Source organism: Chiloscyllium plagiosum, chromosome 5 (genome assembly GCF_004010195.1).
Source record: "Chiloscyllium plagiosum isolate BGI_BamShark_2017 chromosome 5, ASM401019v2, whole genome shotgun sequence".
NCBI lineage: Eukaryota > Metazoa > Chordata > Chondrichthyes > Orectolobiformes > Hemiscylliidae > Chiloscyllium > Chiloscyllium plagiosum.
The window spans coordinates 53,976,549-53,999,886 of record NC_057714.1 but is presented as its reverse complement, the minus strand read 5'-3'; the positions used below and the strand labels follow the sequence as shown (position 1 = coordinate 53,999,886).

Here is a 23,338-nt window from a genome sequence, read left to right as displayed (position 1 = left end):
TAACTCTGAAGATGGACAAGGGAGATCCAGTAGCTGTAGTGTACCTGGACTTGCAGAAAGCTTTTGATAAAGTCCCACATAGGAGGTTAGTGAGCAAAGTTAGGGCGCATGGTATTGGGGCAAAGTACTAACTTGGATTGAAAGTTGGTTGGCTGATAGGAAACAAAGAGTAGTGATAAATGGCTCCATTTCGGAATGGCAGGCAGTGACCAGTAGGTTACCGCAGGGATCAGTACGAGGACCACAGCTTCTTACAATATATGTTAATGATATAGAAGATGGTATTAGCAATAACATTAGCAAATTTGCTGATGATACAAAGCTGGGTGGCAGGGTGAAATGTGATGAGGATTTTAGGAGATTACAGGGTGACCTGGACAAGTTAGGTGAGTGGTCAGATGCATGGCAGATGCAGTTTAATGAGGATAAATGTATGGTTATTCATTTTGGTGACAAGAATAGGAAGGCAGATTAATACCTAAATGGAATCAACTTAGGTAAAGGGGCAGTACAGAGAGATCTGGGTGTTCTTCTACACCAGTCAATGAAGTTAAGCATGCAGGTACAGCAGGTAGTGAAGAAGGCTAATAGCATGCTGGCCTTCATAACAAGAGGGATTGAGTATAGAAGCAAAGAGGTTCTTCTGCAGCTGTACAGTCCCTGGTGAGACCACACCTGAAGTACTGTGTGCAGTTCTGGTCTCCAAATTTGAGGAAAGACATTCTGGCTATTGAGGGAGTGCAGCGTAGGTTCACGAGGTCAATTCCTGGAATGGCGGGATTACCTTACACTGAAAGACCAGAGAAACTGGGCTTGTATACCCTTGAGTTTAGAAGACTGAGAGCGGATCTGATTGAGACATATAAGATTATTAAAGGTTTGGACACACTGGCAGCAGGAAACATGTTTCCACTGTTGGGTGAGTGCCGAACCAGAGGACACAGCTTAAAAATACAGGGTAGACCATTTAGGACAGAGATGAGGAGAAACTTCTTCACCCAGAGAGTGGTGGCTGTGTGGAATGCTCTTCCCCAGAGGGCAGTGGAGGCCCAGCCTCTGGATTCATTTAAGAAAGAGTTGGATAAAGCTCTAAAGAATAGTGGAATCAAGGGCTATGGAGATAAGGAACAGGTTACTGATTAAGGATGATCAGCCATGATCATATTGAACAGTGGTGCAGGCTCGAAGGGCAGAATGGCCTAGTCCTACACCTATTGTATATTGTCAATGGCCTTCACAGAAGGTGTAAAAATTGAGATTTTAATTCGATGTAAACAGAGTTCACAACCAATCTTATAATGCTCCTGCCAAGATCATCATGTGGTGTTTACGTATTTCCTATGTAAAGATAAAGAAAAATAACTAACATGACACTCTATGATCTCAAAACACAATGTAATTTTTTGCCATTCAGTACTACTGAAACATTCACAGACACAGATTTACTTTTGTTTCTGTTCTAATTGCTTGCAGTTATTTTAATGAGAGATAAGCAGAAATCATAGATGCATAAAAACTTAATTTCTGGTAATCTTCCATTCGAGTTATGTTGACTAATCTGGACAAGGAACTTAGAGTGCACGTTCCTCTTCAATATTTCTTTCTATATCTTACCAGATAATTATCTCCATGCTTGGATTTCAGCATTCGTGTTACATCCTGTAGATTATGAAAATAAGTTTCTTCTGAACAGCCAGCAGGGAAAGACACAGCGATGATGCGTTCAGTAATGTAAGTCAGATCAAGTTCATAACCCTCCTCCATAATGTGACCCGATTCCACACTCCTGTATACAGAAAATAAGAGAAAGAATGTAACGCTTTGTTGAAAACTTAGACTAGTTCTTCGCTGACTTCAATACACATGAAGTGTCTGCAGAAACAGAAGAGGGAAGAAAGGTGAAGCAGCTGTATATATTTAGAAATTGAGGAAGTTTAATATCAGTGAAGTAAGCATAAATATAAATAATCTAACTTCATTTAACAATTGTAGTTTAATGGTATATGTACATGAGTTATTTACTTTATCAATTGTGATGCCAACCCATTCAACATCAATTGTGATAAATGTGATGCAGTGGTTCTGAAGTTTTCCTGGGTCAAATCTCACCAAAACTTTCAAGTTACTCATGCAGTGAAATGTATTGAATAATCCAGGAGAATTTTGATAGCATGAACAGCAGGTCACTGAGTTTCTGGAGAACAGGCTGATTGCACAGCTGAATGAACATGGGCATCTAATACTGACTTCAAAGGGGACAGAGTGTGCCAGTCAGGATCATTCAGGCATGTTATCAGCAATAGCATTGACTCTGGCTCATCTTGAACGATGCACCTCAAATGCACAAGGACCTGTCCCCTCAGGCAATTGGAGATACCATAATGCAGTGGTCATGAGGGAAAAGAATCAAAACTGCTGATTGTGATTTAGCTTTTTGATTAAGTTGGTTCAGATTGCTGTCAAGTATAATTCACATCCAGATCTGCATTTCAAATATTCAGATTATGTTTAAAAATGAGTAGTACTGGAATTACATACTCTGACCAAATATATTGAATGCCAGGTTATCTAAGAATAATCACCAGCACAAAAAGTACAAGATGAAAAAGTCAAATTTAGAGACAGCAGACAAAATTACTGGATATATAAACAAAAGACATCTAAAGATAAATAATTTAGTTTAAAAAATGTATTGCTGAAATAATATAAAAAATATAAATCCAATATTCATGTAATCTGTAACAAGTCTCCAACTACACGAAAAGGGCACTGAAAAAGACTATGAATGACAAACATAGAAACTTTGCTGAGAAAAACAGAAAAATAAAGGAATTTGTCATAGTCATAAAGTGACCCTGAAATATTTAATAATAAAATTAATTTGGGATAAGCAAACAGGTACTGAATCAAGCAAATAAAAAAGCAGATTATTATTTCCATGCACATTTCAGCTTGAATGGTTCCTGGTGACAGGTTGCTATCACAAGATCATCCAGGTGATGACTGAGGTAGACCATTTAGTCTATCATGGTTAATCTATGCAGAAGCACATCACAGTCCTTCCTCTGTGGCTCTGAACTGTCATTTAATGATTCTTGGCTTTTACCTCAACTATTCTACCTGGAAATTTAATCTTTGCATTAATAACACTATTTAAAAGAAGCAATCAGTACTAATTTTGGTCATTTGCTGGTTTCAAATTAGTGTATCTCATCTTACTTTTGCAATTTTAGGTAATTTGCAAAAGTAGGAAAAGTAATTTTCCAAATTTATCTTCTCCATTTTTTGATTACTTTCCCGATGTTTTCCTTCAAGATTGATAAGTCTAAGTTTCTAAGTTCTATCCTATCAATGCATAACATTAAAACCTTGATATTGGTCAATAACCGGTTAGGAGGTAGGAGTCAGACAATAGTGATAAAAGGAATCTATTTGAACTGTAGATACTAAATGGCATTCCCAAGTGATCTGTACTGTTTGTCACCGTATGTAAGCAGTCATTTGAATGAAGGAAGATTGAAGTCTGTCTAAATTTAAAAGTAACATTAATACACAGTTATTGTGAAAAGGTGAGCAGAAAGTAGCAAAGGAACATACAAATAGATCTAGTGAGTAAGAGCAACCACAGAACATGAAAGGTCAACGTGGGCAAATGAGAAGTTATCCAGTTCAGTCTAAGAAAAGCAGATCAGAATATTTTCTTTCCAAGAAGAACTGTTGAAGAGCAAGGTTTCAGTGCACAAATCGACAAAAACAAATAGACTCGTACAAAAAGTCTTCAAGAGGGCTCATGGAATATTGGTCTTCATCACAAGGGGACTGAAATACAAAAGAGGAGGTGGTTATCCTGAAGATGCGTTATCTGAATTCTGTATTCACTGTTAATGCCTGAATTTCTTAAGGATATATTTGATCTTGAAGGGAGTAGAGCACAGTTTCAGTGAAAAGATCCCTGGCTAAAAAGCTTAGATTACAATATCACACTGTGCTATCAAGCAGCACTTACTTATCAACAACCTGCTCACTGATGCTCAGTTGGGTTCCATCAGGGCCACTCCGCTCCTGAACGTATTATAGTCTTGGTTCAAACATGAACAAAAGAAATAAATTCCAGAGATGTGGTGAGAATGACTACTCTGTAATATGGACAGTTTACAGGGATATGGGCCAAATGCTGGCAAATGGGCCTAGTTTAATTTATGATACCCGTTGGCATCTTTCCAGGGCAGAACTGAACGCAGTATTCCAAAAGTGGCTGCAATATGACCTCCTAACTCTGATATACAATGCCCTGACCACTCAAGGCAAGTGTAACAAATGCATTCTTCACTACCCTGTCTACCTGTGACTCCACTTTCAAGGAACTATGAACCTGCACTCCAAGGTCTCTTTGTTTGGCAATGCTCCCCAGAACCTTACCATTAAGTGGAAAAGTTCTTGTCTGATTGGCCCACAAAAACACAGCACTTCACATTTATCTAGATTAAACTCTATCTGCCACTCTTCCGCCCACCTGATCAAAAGATCCGATTCTACTCTGAGGTACATTTCTTCACTGTCCATTGCACTTCCAACTTTAATATCGTCTGCAAACCTATAAACCACATTACCTATATTCACATCCAAATGTATATGAATGACAAAAAGCAGTGGACACAGCACTGATCTTTGCAGCATACTGCAATTGATCAATGAATTGCATTCAAATCAGTTCACTGTATACATCAACATCCTTTTGGTTTTTCCTATTGCTAGTTTGCATTGGTTGGACAAGGAGTCAGAAATTAATGCCCTTCCCCATTTGGTGGCAGGGGTCACTGGTGGAAGCGTGGCGAATGCAGACTTTGCTGCATTCCTGTCGCTATCCCAGTTACATCTATGTCAATTTGTGAGTACTTCCAAGATATACCACTGACAGTTGGTAAGAGTGGGAAAGATTCATGGTCGACAATGTGATGGTTAAAAAACTGGAGCCTCTACCATCACCATCAATACCTCTAAGCTAAAGCATGTGTGGAAATCTGTATATTGCCACGGTACCTTGTTCTCAAATGCCTCCTTACCCTCCCATACAGGAGACTGTGGATGGTCCTCTTCTCCTTCCAACAATTGAGGCTTCTAATGAGATAATTAATGCTCATTTAAGGCCTTAGTCTTATTACACCTGGCATTTATTTAACCAGTTCCAGTTGGGGTGGGTTCAGGACATACCTCACTGCCCTACCTGAGTTTAAGATTGTGGCATTCTTCAGTCTGACCTACCTCCAAAGCAGAGAATTGAAAACATGGTCTGAATGTAAACCCCTGGGCCAGCCCACTCAGGGAGTGGAAGATTACAACGTGAACACATGGCTCCCCTGCTTTTCCAGAGAATAAATGCTGGCAACCAACCAACTGACACCCACCTCAGAGGCACAAAGTAATACACATGGCCTAAACATAATCTGAGAGGGATGTTTGCCCCTCACAGAGGGTAAATCCCATCCACGGGCACTGTCAACCAATCTAATTCCCCAACAACTCCAATGATCCACAGCAGGCACTGCCTGGATAGCAAGCAAGCCCACAAATCCCAGAGCCAGTCAAATCTGTGTGTGTGGGGGGGGGGGAGGGGGGTTGACAGGTGTGGAGGAGTGGATTTAAAACAGACTTCAGGCGAGGGAGAAGGAGGCAGTTATTATCCTCTCAGGGGGGTGTCCCCAATGAGCCAACAATATCCTCCAGTGACAGCAGCTCACACCTCCTCCATACCATTTTAAATACTTTTTCAAAATATTAATAATCCCATTCAACCTGGTGACCCACAACAGCCACTTGAGAAACAGCATGAGAAACTGGTCAATTATCCCTTCATTAATTACATATGGTAGTGGGCTTCCAATTCTGGAGCTCAGCAATCCTCCCTATGATCCGAGTGAGCAAAAGGCTGGGTGGGAAGATGGCAGGCTAGCTACACACTCTATATAACGTGACCTCACCCCTCCGACAACTAGGGACATGTAATATCAGGCTCAGTATTTCCCTTAAAAAGAGTTGCTAAGAAAAAAAGTTCTGTAAAATTCAAAGATTTTCTGCATTCCTTCATGGTCCTGGCACCCAGGTTCGTCCTAAGAGAGCAAGGAGGAGAAACCACTCGCACTGTCAGGACTCGATACCAGAGGAGAAAGATTTAAGACAATTGGCGAAGAATCAAAGGCGAGATGAAGAGATGTTTTTCAGTGCGGCTCATTGTTATGATGTAAACTGCACTGCCTGAAAGGGTGAAAGAAGTAAAGTCAATTGTGATTTTCAAAAGGTACTGCTTGATATACACTCGAAATAGAAAATTATTGGAGGGTGACATGAAAAAAACAGGTAAACAATTCTAATCAGATAACTGTACTAAACACAACTGGAAAAAAAACACAATGAATCAAATGTTCTCTTCTCCCTTTTATTATTCTACAATTCGATTAAATGTTGCAATGACCTCTTACCCCAACCACTCCAGGCAGCAAATTATCCACACAGTTCACAATTGCCTGTGAGAGGGAATTTCTCCAAACCTGAAGGAAATCGTCCAGACGCTATCAAAGATCTTGGTAAATTTTAGAACCTCTACTCAACCTCCCCTTAATAATTTCTGCTCAAGTGTAAAAATTTCCTGGTAACTTCAGGGATTTTTTTCCCCCCCATTTTCTACAGTTTCCCACCACAGGAATCATTCTGATGAAACTTCACACTATGTTCTTACTACTATTACCATAATGGTGCATCCTAAACTGAACTTGCACAATATTACACAGTACCCTGTGAGCTAAACAATGCTTTGTACTCTTTACAAATAAAAAAAGGAAAACACTTTAATAGCTGTATCCATCTGTATTTACTTTATTGGGAGGCTAACAATGTGGTGAAATAGTAGTTAGGCAATTCAGAGCTCAATCATGATTTAAATAAGATAGTTAAAGCCATATAAAATGAACAAGCACAGCAGTGCAAAAATATTTAGTTTCAGAGAAATCTCAATGAGTTAGCTACTTTTAAAGAAAACGTGCAATACTTACTGAGATGAGTTATTGTGACTGAAAGATGAGCTCTTCAGAAAATTGCTTGAAGTCTGTAAATATTAAAAAAAAGGTATTTTTGAAACAGCTACTGTGCTTATAACATTTACAATTATAAGTTTGTACAATAAGCATCTAAACCAAAGTTTTTTCACTCATATTGGAACAGGTATTGTTGATAAAGTGTGGCACTGGCAGGTCAGGCAGTTTCTGAGCAGCAAGAGAGCCGACGTTGCAGGCCTAATCCTTTGAAACATCGCCTCTCTTGCTCCTCAGATGCTGCCTGGCCTGCTGTGCCTTTTCCAGCACCACACTTTACTGACCCTGACTCTCCAATCCTCACTGTCTCCTTGGAGCAGATATTTAAATGAAACGTGTCAGATAGCGAAGGCTTTCCTAGATTTTGAAAGAATAACTTGTACAAAAACAAAAAAAACAACTTAAATTCCAATGCAAATCTCTGATGTGTTTTCATAGCTTAATCATACGTGGTGTCGGTGAGGCAGTCTCCCCTTTTGCAATGTTCAACCCATCAATGCATTTTCTTTGCTTTTTTCATGTTTTAATAATAAAATAAAACAAATTACCCATTGAATAGAAAGATGCAATATGCATAAAACTTCAGATTGCATCAATTTTACTTCTTTACTGATGAAGCGTTGGCATTAGACATCTCCATTCTGCGCCCGATGCTATGATAAGGTTGCACCGGTGGGTCAGCACAGAATACATCTATTTTAAAGCAGATTGAATTTAGGAACGAAAAGACATCATTCAGCCTGATCCACCATTCAATAAGATCATAACTGATTTGATTATGGCCTCAGCTCCACTTTCCTGACTGCACCCGATAATCCTCTACCTTTTTGACCATCCAAAATAATCTACTTTTCAGTTCTGAATAAATTTAAAGACACAGCCTCTCCTACCTTATGGGGAAGAGAATTTCACACTCTAACTGCCCTCACAGAGAAAGAGAAGTCACATTATTTCTATACTGTAAGGAGAGCTCTTATTCTTCAACTCTATTCTCTAGTTATTGTTTCTCCCACAAAACCAATTGACCTTTATGTATCCAGTCCCCTGAAGATCTCATATTGAAGTAAGGCCACTTCGTATTTTTCGAATCCATGTTAGGTATAGACCTAACCCGTTCAATCTTTCTTACTAAGATACATTCTTCATTCCAAGAATAAGTCAAGCTAACGTTCATTGAGCTGCCTCTAAAGTAATCAAATCAATTTCAAGTAAGGAGAATGAATTGTACACACAACTCCAGATGTCTCACATTCATGCCCAATATGGCTGCAGTAAAACTTCTGAACAGATCTATACATGTCTTGTATTAAATGACATCATACAATTTCCTTTCCTGATCCCTTGCTGTACCTGCACATTAACATTATGTGGTCTTTCTACCAGGGCAAGCAGATTCCCTGCACCACCAAGTTCTCTCTATTTAAATTATGTACTTTTCTACTGTACCTGCCAAAATAGATAAATTCATATGTTTGCATGTTATATTCCATCTGCCAAATATTTTGGCCACTAACTTAACATGTCTATATCCCCTTACACATACTTTGCCCTCTACTGACAACTGACTTTCCCACTTATCTTGGTATCACTAAAAAAAATCACTGGTAAATATAGCAATCATACATTCATTCATTTCAATCTTTCATTGATTTGTCACCCAAGTCACTCTTTTCCTTTGCTAATATATTATTCTCTCCATTTGCTTGTATCTTGTGTAGTAACCTTTGATGCGGCACCTTATTACATCACTTTTGGAGATCCAAGTCTACTACATCTCTACAGGGTCTGCTTAATGTTCCTTGAATGCTACTTCATCAAAAAGCTTGAATAGATCATTTAAACATGATTTCCATTCCACGGAACATGCTGACTCTGCCTGAAAGCAGACTGATTTTCTAAATATCTTGCTAACGCCTCCTTGAAAACGGATTGTGGCTTTGGCCAAATCATTATGCTTTCTGCCTCCCTCCTTCTGTGATCAAAGCTGTTGCTATGGCAAGTTCGCAGAATGTCCAACAAGAAAGTTTTTGAACATCATAATGTTCAAAGTTCTAACGTATAAGACATCTTTAAGCTAACACATAAAACTTTTGATAATTAGATTGAAAAAAAAAATCAAAGTATCAACAATTCAGGAATTTAAGGTTTTTATAAACCTGACAGCAGTCACCACAGTTACAGGCTCCAGGCGAGATTTCTGCTTTCATTTTATTGCTTATAAAATGGATATTGTTGGGTTTTAGAACAAATGAAAGCAAAGTAGTCTGTATTTTGCTTTGTTTGTTCATTGTGAAATATTTGCAGGGCAGTGAAGAAAGAGTAAAGGAGTGAGACTAATTAGATTGCTTTTTCAAAGAGTTGGCACAGTTACAAAGTCAAGGGGCCATAATCTAAGCTGCAGGATTCTATGAAGCAAGGTCACATAAGATTAAGGAGCTGGAAAATTAAAAGAGCCAGCTGAGGCACAGACAAAATCTGTACATCGCAGAATAAATCAGTGGTAAAGAAGTTATTTGTTTAGAAGTGTGGATAGCCCTCGGCGTGGAAAATTGCCCATCTCAGCTATAGTAATATTCGTTGAAGAAAGGATGAAGGGAATTTAATGGGGACAGGAAGAGATGCAGAGAAGTGCACCAGGTAATACAGAAACTTTAAAAGCCACAGACCTGATAAGTGCAACCAAACTCTGATACAGTGACCTCTGACAGACTTCTGGCTTTGAGAGGTGAAGGGAGTTCATCAAGAAATGTGATAACAGAAAGAGTACCAATGAAGCTATTGCAAATGCAGCAAATGCAGTAAATAACTGGGGATACTTTCCGAAGAAAATAAACTGATAACTGGAGAAAAATGCTCTGTTAGATTTAGAAAGAACTTTGAGAAAGCAGTGTGGAAATGTTTAAACTTGACATTTCGGAGAAAGACTGGTCAGTTAGTGGATACAGATGAGACTATTTGTTGCACGACGGAAGTATGAATGAATCAACACTGAAATGGTGATCAGGAAAAGGCAGATACCAGGGAGTCACTTAAGGCAGAAAATATAATGCGGGCAAATGCAAGAAATGTTAGAGATAAAAAGACTGCCCAGGCAGAAAGAAACAATATCATAGAAATATTAAAAACATGACAAACTCCAGAACCTATTGTTAAAAGGTACAAAGTGGTTATTGAAAATAAATCCCCATCTTACTGAAGCATGAGTTTCTGGTACCATTGGTCCCTGACAGCAAAAGCCATTCTTAGCACAACTCCAATATGTATTCATTGGGATGAGGTTTTCTGAAATCAGCCACTCAAATAATATTCCAGAACCAAAAATGAGTGGCATTTCCATGCTTCTCTGCTTCAAAAATCCATGTCCGATAATCATTCGCTTCTAAAACATTTTTTTAAAAATCTGTACGAACAAGCCATTATTTCCACAACTTGTAATCAGGCAATGGCCTCAGATGTGGAGTGGCATCAGAGAACACATTTTTAAGAGCATTTTTACGAGGTTTTGTCATGCACACGGATGTGAAATTTAATCACAGGACTGGCAAAGAAGATTCTACTTTGGTGGCACGGTGGTTAGCACTGCTGCCTCACAGCGCCAGAGACCCGGGTTCAATTCCTGCCTCAGGCAAGTGTCTGTGTGGAGTTTGCACATTCTCCCAGTGTCTGCGTGGGTTTCCTCCGGGTGCTCCGGTTTCTTCCCACAGTCCAAAAATGTGCAGGTTAGGTGAATTGACCATGCTAAATTGCCTGCAGTGTTAAGTGCAGGGGTAAATGTAGGGGAATGGGTCTGGGTGGATTGTGCTTCGGCGGGTCGGTGTAGACTTGTTGGGCCAAAGGGCCGGTTTCCACACTGTAAGTAATCTAATCTAAAAAGACCGAGCTGACTTTGAATCATATTCCCTGGATGATGATTTAGCAAAGGAGACTATGTTTTATGAAAACTGCTCAATTCCCCACGATGTAAAGAGAACAAAAATTTGGTTGAGTTCTATGATGTGACTACAATTTCGCATCTTTTACATAGGAAAACATCTCAAAGCACTCCACACGAGTATTATCCAATGAACAAACTGAGGGCATATTAAGAACATAGAACAGTACAGCACAGAACAGGCCCTTCAGCCCACGATGTTGTGCCGACCATTGATCCTCATGTATGCACCCTCAAATTTCTGTGACCATATGCATGTCCAGCAGTCTCTTAAATGCTCTCTGTGTAAAGAACCCGCCTCTGACATCCCCTCTATACTTTCCTCCAACCAGCTTAAAACTATGATTCCTCGTGTTAGCCATTTCCGCCCTGGGAAATAGTCTCTGGCTATCGACTCTATCTATGCCTCTCATTATCTTGTGTACCTCAATAGGTCCCCTCTCCTCCTCCTTTGCTCCGATGAAAAAAGACGGAGCTCAGTCAATCTCTCTTCATAAGATAAGCCCTCCAGTCCAGGCAGCATCCTGGTAAACCTCCTCTGAACCCTCTCCAAAACATCCACATCTTTCCTATAATAGAGTGACCAGAACTGGACGCACTATTCCAAGTGCGGTCTAACCAAAGTTTTATAGAGCTGCAACAAGATCTCACAACTCTTAAACTCAATCCCCCTGTTGATGAAAGCCAAAACACCATATGCTTTCTTAACAACCCTGTCCACTTGGGTGGCCATTTTAAGGGATCTATGTACCTGCACACCAAGATCCCTCTGTTCCTCCACACTGCCAAGAATCCTATCCTTAATCCTGTACTCAGCTTTCAAATTCGACCTTCCAAAATGCATCACCTCGCATTTATCCAGGTTGAACTCCATTTCCCACCTCTCAGCCCATCTCTGCATCCTGTCAATGTCCTGCTGCAGCCTACAACAGCCCTCGATACTGTCAACGACACCTCCAACCTTTGTGTCGTCTGCAAACTTGCTGACCCATCCTTCAATCCCTTAATAAAAATTATAAACAGTAGAGGCCCAAGGACAGAGCCCTGTGGAACATCACTCACCACTGACTTCCAGACAGAATATTTTCCTTCTACTACCGCTCGCCGTCTTCTGTTGGCCAGCCAATTCTGTATCCAGACAGCTAAGTTTCCCTGTATCCCATTCCTCCTGACCTTCTGAATGAGCCTACCATGAGGAACCTTATCAAATGACTTACTGAAGTCCATATATACCACATCCACAGCTCGACCCTCATCAACTTTTCTAGTCACATCCTCAAAGAACTCGATAAGGTTTGTGAGGCATGACCTGCCCCTCACAAAGCCGCGTTGACTGCATTTAATCAAGCCATGCTCTTCCAGATGGTCATAAATCCTATCCCTTAGAATCCTTTCTAACACCTTGCAGACGACAGACGTGAGACTGACTGGTCTGTAATTGCCAGGGGTTTCCCTATTTCCTTTCTTGAAGAGAGGAATTACATTTGCCTCTCTCCAGTCCTCAGGTATGACTCCAGTGGAGAGCAAAGATACAAAGATCTTTGCAAGTGGCAAAGCAATCGCATTTCTCATTTCCCAAAGCAGCCGAGTTCAAACTGGTCCGGGCTGGCAACTCGTCAATCTTAATATTTGACAAAACTTTCAGCACATCAGTTTCCTCTATCTCTATCCATTCCAGCATGCACACCTGCCCTTCAAAGGTTTCATTCACTACAAAGTTAGTTTCTTTCGTAAAGACAGAAGCAAAAAACTCATTTACGGCTTCCCCTACCTCTTAAGACTCCACACACAAGTTCCCTATGCTATCCCTGATTGGCCCTACTCTTTCTTTGACCATTCTCTTATTCCTCACATACGTGTAAAATCCCTTTGTGTTCTCTCTAATCTGTTCTGCCAAGCCTTTCTCGTGCCCCCTCCTGGCTCTCCTCAGACCATTTTTGAGCTCCTTCCTCGCCTGCCTGTAATCCTCTAGAGCTGAGCTTGACCCGAGCTTCCTCCACCTTATGTAAGCTACCTTCTTCCTTTTGACGAGACGCTCCACCGCTCTCGTCATCCAAGGTTCCTTTATCTTACCCCTTCTTGCCTGTCTCAGAGGGACATATTTATTCATCACTTGCAACAACTGTCTCCACTTGTTTATAGTGCCTTTACCATGGAACAATTGCTCCCAGTCCATGCTTCCTAACTCATGTCTAATCGCATCATAGTTTCCTCTTCCCCAATTAAATATTCTCCCATTTTGCCTAATCCTTTCCTTCTCCATAGCTATGTAGAATGTGAGGCAGTTGTGGTCACTACCACCAAAATGTTCTCCCACCACAAGATCTGATGCCTGCCCCGGCTCGTTTCCGAGCACCAAGTCTAGAATGGCCTCTCCCCTCGTTGGCCTGTCAACGTACTGAGTTAGGAAACCCTCCTGAACATACCTTACAAAAACCGCTCCATTCAAATCTTCTGCTCGAAGGAGCTTCCAATCAATATTGGGAAAGTTAAAGTCACCCATTGCAACAACCCTCCTACGTCCACACTTTTCCAAAATCTGCCGACCTATGCTTTCTTCCATCTCCCTGCTACTATTGGGGGGCCTGTAGTAAACCCCTAACGAGGTGACTGCTCCCTTGCAGTTCTTAATTTCCACCCATACTGACTCGGTAGGTAGATTTTCCTCGACAATGGAAGCTTCTGTAGCTGTGATACCCTCTCTGATTAGTAGTGCTACACCCCCTCCTCTTTTCCCCCCCCCTCCCTATTCTTTTTAAATGCTCTAAACCCTGGAACATCCAGCAACCATTACTGCCCCTGAGAAACCCATGTCTCTGTCATGGCCGCAACATCATAGCACCAGGTACTGATCCATGCTCTAAGTTTGTCACATTTATTCCTGATACTCCTTGCGTTAAAGCAAACACACTTTAACTGATCCCTTGGTTCCTTCCCAGGAAAATCCTTCCCACGAGCTGGTTTACCTCTTGCTATTGCCTCATCTGCATCAACTCTCACCTCCGGTATACAGCTCAGGTTCCCCCCCTCTGCCATACTAGTTTAAACCCTCTCGCACTACTCGAGCAAACCTTCCACCCAGGACATTGGTCCCCTTCCAGTTCAGATGCAACCCGTCCTTCTTGTACAGGTCCCACCTTCCCCAGAAGGCATCCCAATTATCTACATATCTGAAGCCCTCCCTCCTACACCAGCTGCGCAGCCACGTGTTAAGCTGCTCTCTGTTCCTCGCCTCGCTATCTCGTGGCACCGGTAGTAAACTAGAGAACACTACTCTGTTCGTCCTGCTTTGCAGCTTCCATCCTAACTCCTTGAAATCATTTTTTATATCCTCAATCCTTTTTCTGGTTATATCATTAGTACCAATATGTAACGCGATTTCTGGCTGTTCGCTCTCCCCTTTTAGAACCTTATACACCCGATCGGAGACGTCCCGGACCCTGGCACCAGGGAGGTAACATACCTTCCGGGAATCCTGATCCTGACCACAAAATCTCCTGTCGATTCCCCAAACTATCGAGTCCCCTACCACGAGTACTTTTCTCTTCTGCCTCCTTCCTTTCTTTGCCACAGTGTCAGGGTCAGTCAGAACTGACTACTCTGGCTTTCCTCTGTTAGGTCATCCCCCCCAGCAGTATCCAAAAAGGTATACTTATTGCTGAGGGGAATGTCCATAGGGGATCTCTGCACTGTCTGTCTGTCCCCTTTCCTCCCCCTAACTGTAACCCATCTATCCTTGTCCTGAGCCTAAGGAGTGACCAATTCCCAGTAACTCCTCTCAATTACCCCCTCAGCCTCCCGAATGATCCGTAGTTCATTCAGCTCCAGCTCCAATTCCCTAACACGGTTTTCAAGGAGCTGGAGTTGGGTGCACTTCCCGCAGATGTAGCCAGCGGAGACATGTGCCATGTCTCCCACCTGCCACATTCTGCAGGAGGAGCAAGCAACTGCCCTAGCATCCATACCAGAAGACCATAAGACATAGGAGTGGAAGGAAGGCCATTCGGTCCATCGAGTCCACTCCGCCATTCAATCATGGCTGATGGGCATTTCAACTCCACTTACCCCCATTCTCCCCGTATCCCTTAATTCCTTGTGACATCAAGAATTTATCAATCTCTGCCTTGAAGACATCTAGTGTCCCAGCCTCCACTGCACTCTGCGGCAATGAATTCCACAGGCCCACCACTCCCTAGCTGAAGAAATGTCTCCGCATTTCTGTTCTGAATTTACCCCCTCTAATTCTAAGGCTGTGTCCACGGGTCCTAGTTTCCTCGCCTAACGGAAACAATTTCCTAGCATCCACCCTTTCCAAGCCATGTATTATCTTGTAAGTTTCTATTAGATCTCCTCTTAATCTTCGAAACTCCAATGAATACAATCCTAGGATCCTCAGCCGTTCCTCATATGTTAGACCTACCATTCCAGGGATCATTCGTGTGAACCTCCACTGGAAACGCTCCAGTGTCCGTATGTCCTTCCTGAGGTGTGGGGACTAAAACTGGACACAGTACTCCAAATGGGGCCTAACCAGAGCTTTATAAAGTCTCAGTAGCACAACGGTGCTTTTATATTCCAACCCTCTTGAGATACCCCACTTACCTGAACACCCACTCAGTACTAAAGTAGAAAGCTTAGTTCAAATTGCGATAAAATTAAAGGCAAGCAAAGGCTTAGTCAAAGAGGTAGATGTTAAGGCGTATTTTAAAGGATACAAAGAGAGTTAGAGCAGCTGCAGAAGATGTGCAGCAAGGCCATGAGGTGATTTCAAGGCAAGACCAAGGTGGCAAGTGATCCATTCTGGGAGAATATCACCGTGGCAGCAAAGCTAAAAGTAACCCTAAGTGTGCATCAATGATTAGTTTTTAAAATGATAATAATCTTGACATCGATTTTACCATCTATTCAGTCATATCCAGTTAATAATCTGCTGCTCGGCTAGAACTTTCTTGTACACAACGCACAGTAAAAGGAAGAATGAACTCTTTCTTTCGCAAAATACAAGCCTCATGGCCAAAGTGAACAGCAGATGACTGCATCAATGAGGCACTTTGCAGCATGCACTGAGCTTTTCATTTTTGCATACAAAGGATTCATTCATAAAATCTCCAAGACAAGCCCAGATAAAAAGCATTGAATCAATGTCCCAGTTTACAGGACTTATTACAATCATTTTATTGCAATAGATATGAAGAAAATTTCTTGCCCTAGTTCAGTAAATTCTATTCACTGCCACATTTCTAGAACATGTGAAGTACATGGTGAAAGCCAACAATCCCTTGTGAACCTTATAAGTCAATGCAAATTCATGACCGAGCACTGAAGGGGAAGCCATTCTTATTCCTTTTACTTCACTGTCACACTATTGCTGTGCACTAATCTGTAATGATTCTCTTTTCATGCCCAGTCATACTGTCATAGAGTTCTAAAGCACAGAAAAAGGCCCTTTGGTCCATCAAGTCTGTGCTAGTCGAAACAAATACTAATTATTCTAATTTCTTTTTCCAGCTTGGCCCACAGTTTTGAATGCCTTGGCACCACACATGTACATCTAAATGCTTCTTAAATGTTTGATGTGTGGGGATTACATTGTCTGGTTCTTTGCAACTGTGACTGAAATTGTACATTGACAAGACACGTATGATGGTATAAGGAATAAATCCATTTAATTTAACCTATTATTTTAAATGACAAGTTACTTTCTGAATAAACGATTCCTGCACTACAATCTTACAACAGATTTCCCAAGTAATTACAGAAGCAACACAAGCCAAACTCCATAGATTAGTATATTACACTGCAAAGTAAAACAAAAGCTGCTTTGTTTTACAGAGTTTGTGTACCATCATTAAACATTGAGAATTAAAGCCTGAAAGTTATTACTTCTGATAGAAGCAGCCAAACACAACACTGGATGTGTATCATTCCACTTTATGCTATCTTAGTGTAAACATTGTTAAAATAAATCTTAATTCTACTGAAATGATAACTCAAAGCCTACTTAAAGTCACACCGCGAATTCAACTCCATAATCCTGTTCATCAAACATAGAAAATAGCAGGAGTGGGCTATTCAGCCCTTCGAACCAACTGCACCATTCAGTATGATCATGGCTGAACATCCAGGTTAGCACCCTCTTCTCAATTTCTCCCCATTTCTTTTGATCTGTTTTGCCCTAACTCCTAGATCAAACTCCGTCTTGAAAATATTCAATGTTTAACTTCAGCTCCTTTTTGTGGCAGTGAGTTCTCTGGGAGAAGAGATTTCTCCTCATCTCAGTCTCAAAAGGCGTAGCCTATACCCATAGACTGTGACCCCTGATTCTGGGCTCCCTCGTCATCAGGTATATCCTTTCTGCATTTACCCTGTCACTTTTTTTTAAAAGGTTTCTATGAGATCCCACTCCCAACTTTTCAAACCTCAGCCAATTTAGTCAAAACCAGTTCAGATTCTCTTTATATGACCATCATACCATCCCAGGAATCAGTCTGGTAAACCTTTGTTGCACTGCCTCCAAAAGCCAGAACATCCTTCTTCAGTAAAAGAAACCAAAACTGCTCTCAGTCCCTATGTTCTATAGGCACTTCCCCGTGTTGTGGAATGTAGGAATTATCCCCCCTCACTTTGACTGATACTGATATCTTACAAGGTAGGGGACAGTTTAAGCACGGAGAAATTTTCATCAGATACAATATTAGGGCTGTATGGGGCATTTTGTTTAATACAGCATGTGAACTGTTCCACACATCCACATGTAAGAGTGCATTATTGTGATGCTTTGCTGCAGTTCAGTTTGACTTCATGGGGAGGGCTGGATTTTGAGAAGTTACTGGGCTGAGTGGTTGGTAATTACCGTGATGTAACAATGCCACTGAATTCAAAGCCTCTCTTCAATTTGCATACTCCTCAGTCAGGTGGAAGGTAAGCTGCCAAACTGAGCTAGCTTAATGTTCGGGAAAAATCAATAGCCATTGCCAAGAGATTCCCAAACAAATTGTGAGAGCTGTTAGCCCCAGCATGAGGTGTACAGGAAGTCAGTTTATTGTAAGGATGAAAGCGATAACCACAGGAGCTCAACGAAGCAGAGATACATGGAGCAGAAATTCAGGTCACGATGTAACATGACAACACAACAGGAAACCTGCCTTCCAATGAATTCTGTCGTTATTATAAGGTGTAGGAGGAGAAGTCAGCCAGTCAGCCCATTAAGTCTGCTCAGACATTCAATGAGATCACAGCAGATCTGATAACCCTCAACTCCACCTTACCTTTGCCCCATATCCCTCAATTCCTGGACTTAATAAAATTTTTTAACTCGATCTTGAATATACTTAATGACCCAGCCTCTACAGTCCTCTGCAGAATTCCAGTTGTATTGTTCTCTAAGAGAAGAAATTTCTTCTAATGTCTATCTTAAATGTGTAACCCCTTACACTGAGATAATGCCCTCTGGTCTGAACCTCTTTCAGATGAAGGAATAACCTCTTTACATCTACCCTGCCAAGTACGGGATCTTGGGAATGTTAAGGTTCTATGGAGTGTTGCTGAACAGAGACTTTGCAGTGTAGGTTCATAGTTCCTTGAAAGTAGAGTTGCAGGTAGATAGGATAGTGAAGATGGCATTTGGTATGTTTTCCTTTATTGGTCAGAGCATTGAGTATAGGAGTTTGGAGGCCATGTTATGGATGTACAGGACATTGGTTAGGCCACTTTTGGAATAGCATGTGTAATTCTGGTCTCCTTCCTAATGGAAGGATGTTGTGAAACTTGAAAAGATTCAGAAAACATTTACAAGAATGTTGCCAGGGTTGGAGGGGATTTGAGCTATAGAGAAAGGCTGAGTAGGCTGGGGCTGTTCTCCCTGGAGCATTAGAGGCTGAGGGGTGATCTTATAGAGGTTGATAAAATCATGAAGGGCATGAGTAGAATAAATGACTAAGTCTTTTCGCTGGGGTGGGGCAAGTCCAGAACTAGAGGGCATAGGTTTAGGGTGACAGGAGAAAGACACAAGAGTGACCTAAGGAGCAACATTTTCATGCAGAGAGTGGTGCGTGTATGGAATGAGCTGCCAGAGGAGGTGGTGGAGGCTGGTACAATTGCAGCATTTAAAAGGCATCTGGATGAGTATATCAATAGGAAGGGTTTAGAGGGATATGAGCCAAGCATGGGCAAATGAGACTAGATTTGGTTAGGATAACTGGTTGGCATGGACGAGTTGGATCGAAGGGTCTGTTTCCACGCTGTACATCTCTGTGACTTTATTACTTATTCTTCTACATTCCAATGTGTCAAAACTACACCTACTCAATTTCTTCTCATAAGGCCCATATCAAATGACTAAGCCTTTTTTGGAATATCTCCAATGCTACTACATACTGCTCATAGTATTCCAGCTGTGGTCTGAATGTGCATTATATAGTCTTAGCAAAACCTTCCTACATTTCACTCCATTCGCTTTAAAACAAAGGCCAACACTGCAATTATCTTCTCATAGGTGCTACTGTTTTGTGATTCAGGTTTTTTTTGCAGTTAGAAAGTTGCAGGTAATGAAAGGAAAACAGGGTCATGAAAGAGGCCAGAGGAAAAATGGGCCAGGGAGATGGATGATACCAGGGAGGCAAAGGATCAGGTGAGCCAGTGTTACCTCAAGCGTAATGGGGGCACATAGGGGGCATCATGAGGGTGAGAGACAGAGAGAGAGAGAGTGCAAATGGCTGTGAGGTTAGTGGAAGACAGAGAGAGATTTCAAGGGGAAATGACAGAATGGAAGGTTTCAAGTTAGGGGTGGGGGAGGTGGGAGATGCAGGCTTGAAGAGAAGGAAAGAGAAAAATACTGTAAAAAGACAGATCAGTTTCAAAGGAGTCAACAAAGGACCAAGAAAAGCTTAAAATCTCTGAGGTAGCGAATTACTTGCAAATGAATGTGGTAGTTTTTGCTTAAGGCTGCTCATGTTCTGGAGCAACTCTGAGTGAGATTGTAATGGATGCTTTTGCGATGAACACAGTGCCAATTATTAAATTTAATCTGAGATACAAATGATCGAAACTGCCTGTTGAAAATATGTTAGCTGTTGCATATGTGATGGCAATGAACTGCCTGTGACCTCTGGGTAATCCAAGATGGAGGACAGGAAATATCTCTGAATGGAACAGGTTGCTCCTTTATTGAGGTATTTTCAGTGTTAAAGGCGAGTTCCTTGAATTCCAGGAGCAGCAATTACTGTTTTATGTGTTGTTGTACTGTTTTGGAGCTTTGAAGAAAAAAAAAGTCACAACAATGGCAATTTTAAAAGTGAGAGGTACAGACAAAGGTGAGGTCAGTGCAAGAGAGAGAAAGAAACCCACACTGCCAACTGCACAACTGTACCTGCGCAGTTACTGCCTTTGCTATTTGATTTCATGTATCGCTGGACATCAGAGTGGGTCTCGGAAAATTAACAAAGTGAAATTCAAAACTGATCTTGGAGGAACCTGTTTGGGAGACGTCACAAGACAGAGACAGATAAGTGAATAGTTTTAAGTGTGGCCTTGGTGCCTTGTTGTAAATCTGCAGTAGTGAATAGAGTGGGTTCTTTCTTAATAATATGTTTTATTGAGATATGTCTCTCGATTAAACTTAAAAATATAAGCCATAAGTATTAAGTTAGCCTGAAGCAGTGTTTTGTAGAGGAATAAGATGGTGGTATTTTCTGGGTCTGTGGATTGGAAGAACCAAAAATGGCCTATAGCAGAGTGATACGCTATTCTTGTCGGATGTAGGGGTTGAGGGACCGTTTACGGGTTTCTGAGGATTATATCTGCAATAAATGCCGTTGGTTGCGAATCATATCAGATCGAATGGAACAGTTGGAGCAACAGTTAGAGGCAATGAGGAATGTACAAGAGCAAAGGAGTGTGATAGAAGGCAGTTATAGGAAGGGGGAAAAGTCTCAGATACAGTCACATATATTGGTTAACTCAAGGAAAGGTAAAAGAGGTAGGCTGTTAGTGCAGGAGTCTTCTGTGACTATCCCCATTTCAAACAGGTATGCTGTTTTGGAAAATGTAGAGGGTGATGGATTCTCAGGGGAATGTAGCACGAACAGCCAAGTTTCTTGTATTGAGACTGGCTCTAATGCAATGATGGTTACGTCGGGTTCAAAGAGATCGATTGTGTTTGGGGACTCTCTAGTCTGAGGTACAGATAGACGTTTCTGTGGCCAGCAGTTAAAAATCAGAATGGTGTGTGGCTTCCCTGGTGCCAGGATCAAGGATGTCTCAGAATGTTCTCAAGGGGGAAGGAGGCCCAGCAGGAGGACATTGTATACATTGGAACCAATGACAAAGGGAAGGGGGAAAGGATGGGATTCTGAGGGGAGAATACAAAGAGTGAGGCAGGAATTTAAAAAGGAGGTCCTCAAGAGTAGTAATATCTGGGTTACGCCTGGTGCAGCAAGCTAGTGAGGGCAGGAATAGAAGGATAAAGCAGATGAATGCATGGCTGAGGAGCTACTGTATGGGAGAAGGATACACATTTTTGATTAATTTGAATCACTTCTGGAGTAGAAGTGACCTGTACAAGAAGGACGGATTGCACCTAAATTGGAAGGGGACCAATATACTGGCAGGGAGATTTGCTAGAACTGCTCGGGAGGATTTAAACTAGTAAAGAGGGGTGATCCCCAGGAGATTGATCTCTTTCCGTACCATCAGAGACTGGTACAGTTGAGAAAAGAAGCAAGTCAAACAGTCAGGGCAGGCAGAACAAAGCAGAGAACAAGGTAGGATTGATAAATTAAACTGCATTTATTTCAATGCAAGAGGCCTAACAGGGAAGGCAGATGAACTCAGGGCATGGTTAGGAAAGTGGGACTGGGATATCACAGCAATTACAAAAACATGTCTCAGGGATGGGCAGGACTGACAGATTAATGTTCCAGGATACAACTGGATAGAAAGGGAGGCAAGAGAGGAGGGGGAGTGGCGTTTTTGATCAGGGATAGCATTACAGCTGTTCTGAGGGAGGATATTCCTGGAAATACATCCAGGGAAGTTATTTGGTTGGAACTGAGAAAATAAGAAAGGGATGGTCACCTTATTGGGATTGTATTATAGACCTCCTAAAAGGCAGAGGGAAATTGAGAAACAAACTTGGAAGGAGATGGCAGCTATCTGTAAGAATAATAAAGTGGTTATGGTAAGTGATTTTAACTTTCCAAACATTGACTGGGATTGTGATAGTGTAAAGGGCTTAGATAGAGAGGAATTTGTTAAGTATGCACAAGAAATCTTTCTGATTCAGTATGTGAATGTAGCTACTAGAGAAGGTGCAAAACTTGACCTACTCGTGGGAAATAAGGCAGGGCAGGTGACTGAGGTGTCAATAGGGGAGCACTTTGGGGCCAGCGACCATAATTCTATTCATTTTAAAATAGTGATGGAAAAGGATAGACCAGATCTAAAAGTTGAAGTTCTAAATTGGAAAAAGACCAATTTTGATGGTATGAGGCAAGAACTTTCAAAAGCTGATTGGGGGCAGATGTTCGCAGGTAAAGGGACGGCTGGAAAATGGGAAGCCTTCAGAAATTATATGACGAGAGTCCAGAGATGGTATATTCCTGTTAGGGTGAAAGGAAAGGCTGGTAGGTATAGAGAATGCTGGATGACTAAAGAAGTTGAGGGTTTGGTTAAGAAAAAGAAGGATGCATAGGCCAGGCAGAGACAGGATAGATGGAGTGAATCCTTAGAAGAGTATTAAAGGCAGTAGGAATATACTTAAGAGGGAAATCAGGAGGGCAAAAAGGGGACATGAGATAGCTTTAGCAAATAGAGTTAAGGAGAATCCAAAGGGTTTTTACAAATACATTAAGGACAAAAGGGAAAGAATAGGGCCCCTCAAAGATCACCCAGCAACACATTTTCAGATCTGATCTCCAGCATGTGCAGTCCTCACTTTCTCCCCCTCAAAGTTCAGCAAGACGGCCTTTATGTGGAACCACAGGAAATGAGGCAGATACTAAAAGAGTATTTTGCATCAGTGTTTACTATGGAAAAGGACATGAAAGATATAGAATGTAGGGAAGTAGATGGTGACATCTTGAAAAAGGTCCATATTACAGAGGTGGTGATGCTGGATGCATTGAAACATATAAAAGTGGATAAATCCCCAGGGCCTGATCAGGTGTACCCTAGAAATCTGTGGGAAGCTAGGGAAGTGATTGCTGGACCTTTTGCTAAGACATTTATACCATCGATAGTCACAGGTGAAGTACCAGAAGACTGGAGGTTGGCTAACGTGGTGCAAATATTTAAGAAAGGTGGTAAGGACAAGCCAGTGAGCCTG

The 23,338-nt window shown here is 41.5% G+C and overlaps 1 protein-coding gene across 5 annotated transcripts in view; it reads right to left on the bottom strand.

Annotated features, from left to right (window-relative positions):
• The window catches only part of LOC122549908 (tensin-3-like), a 434,491-nt gene that overhangs the window by 155,335 nt on the left and 255,818 nt on the right, over positions 1 to 23,338 (bottom strand). For all 5 annotated transcript variants that reach the window (XM_043690124.1, XM_043690125.1, XM_043690128.1 and 2 more), the window contains 2 exons: positions 7,047 to 7,099; positions 1,615 to 1,786 (listed from right to left, as the gene is read on the bottom strand). In XM_043690124.1, coding sequence (XP_043546059.1) covers positions 1,615 to 1,786; positions 7,047 to 7,099 — 225 coding nt within the window. The remainder of the gene's footprint in view (positions 1 to 1,614; positions 1,787 to 7,046; positions 7,100 to 23,338) is intronic.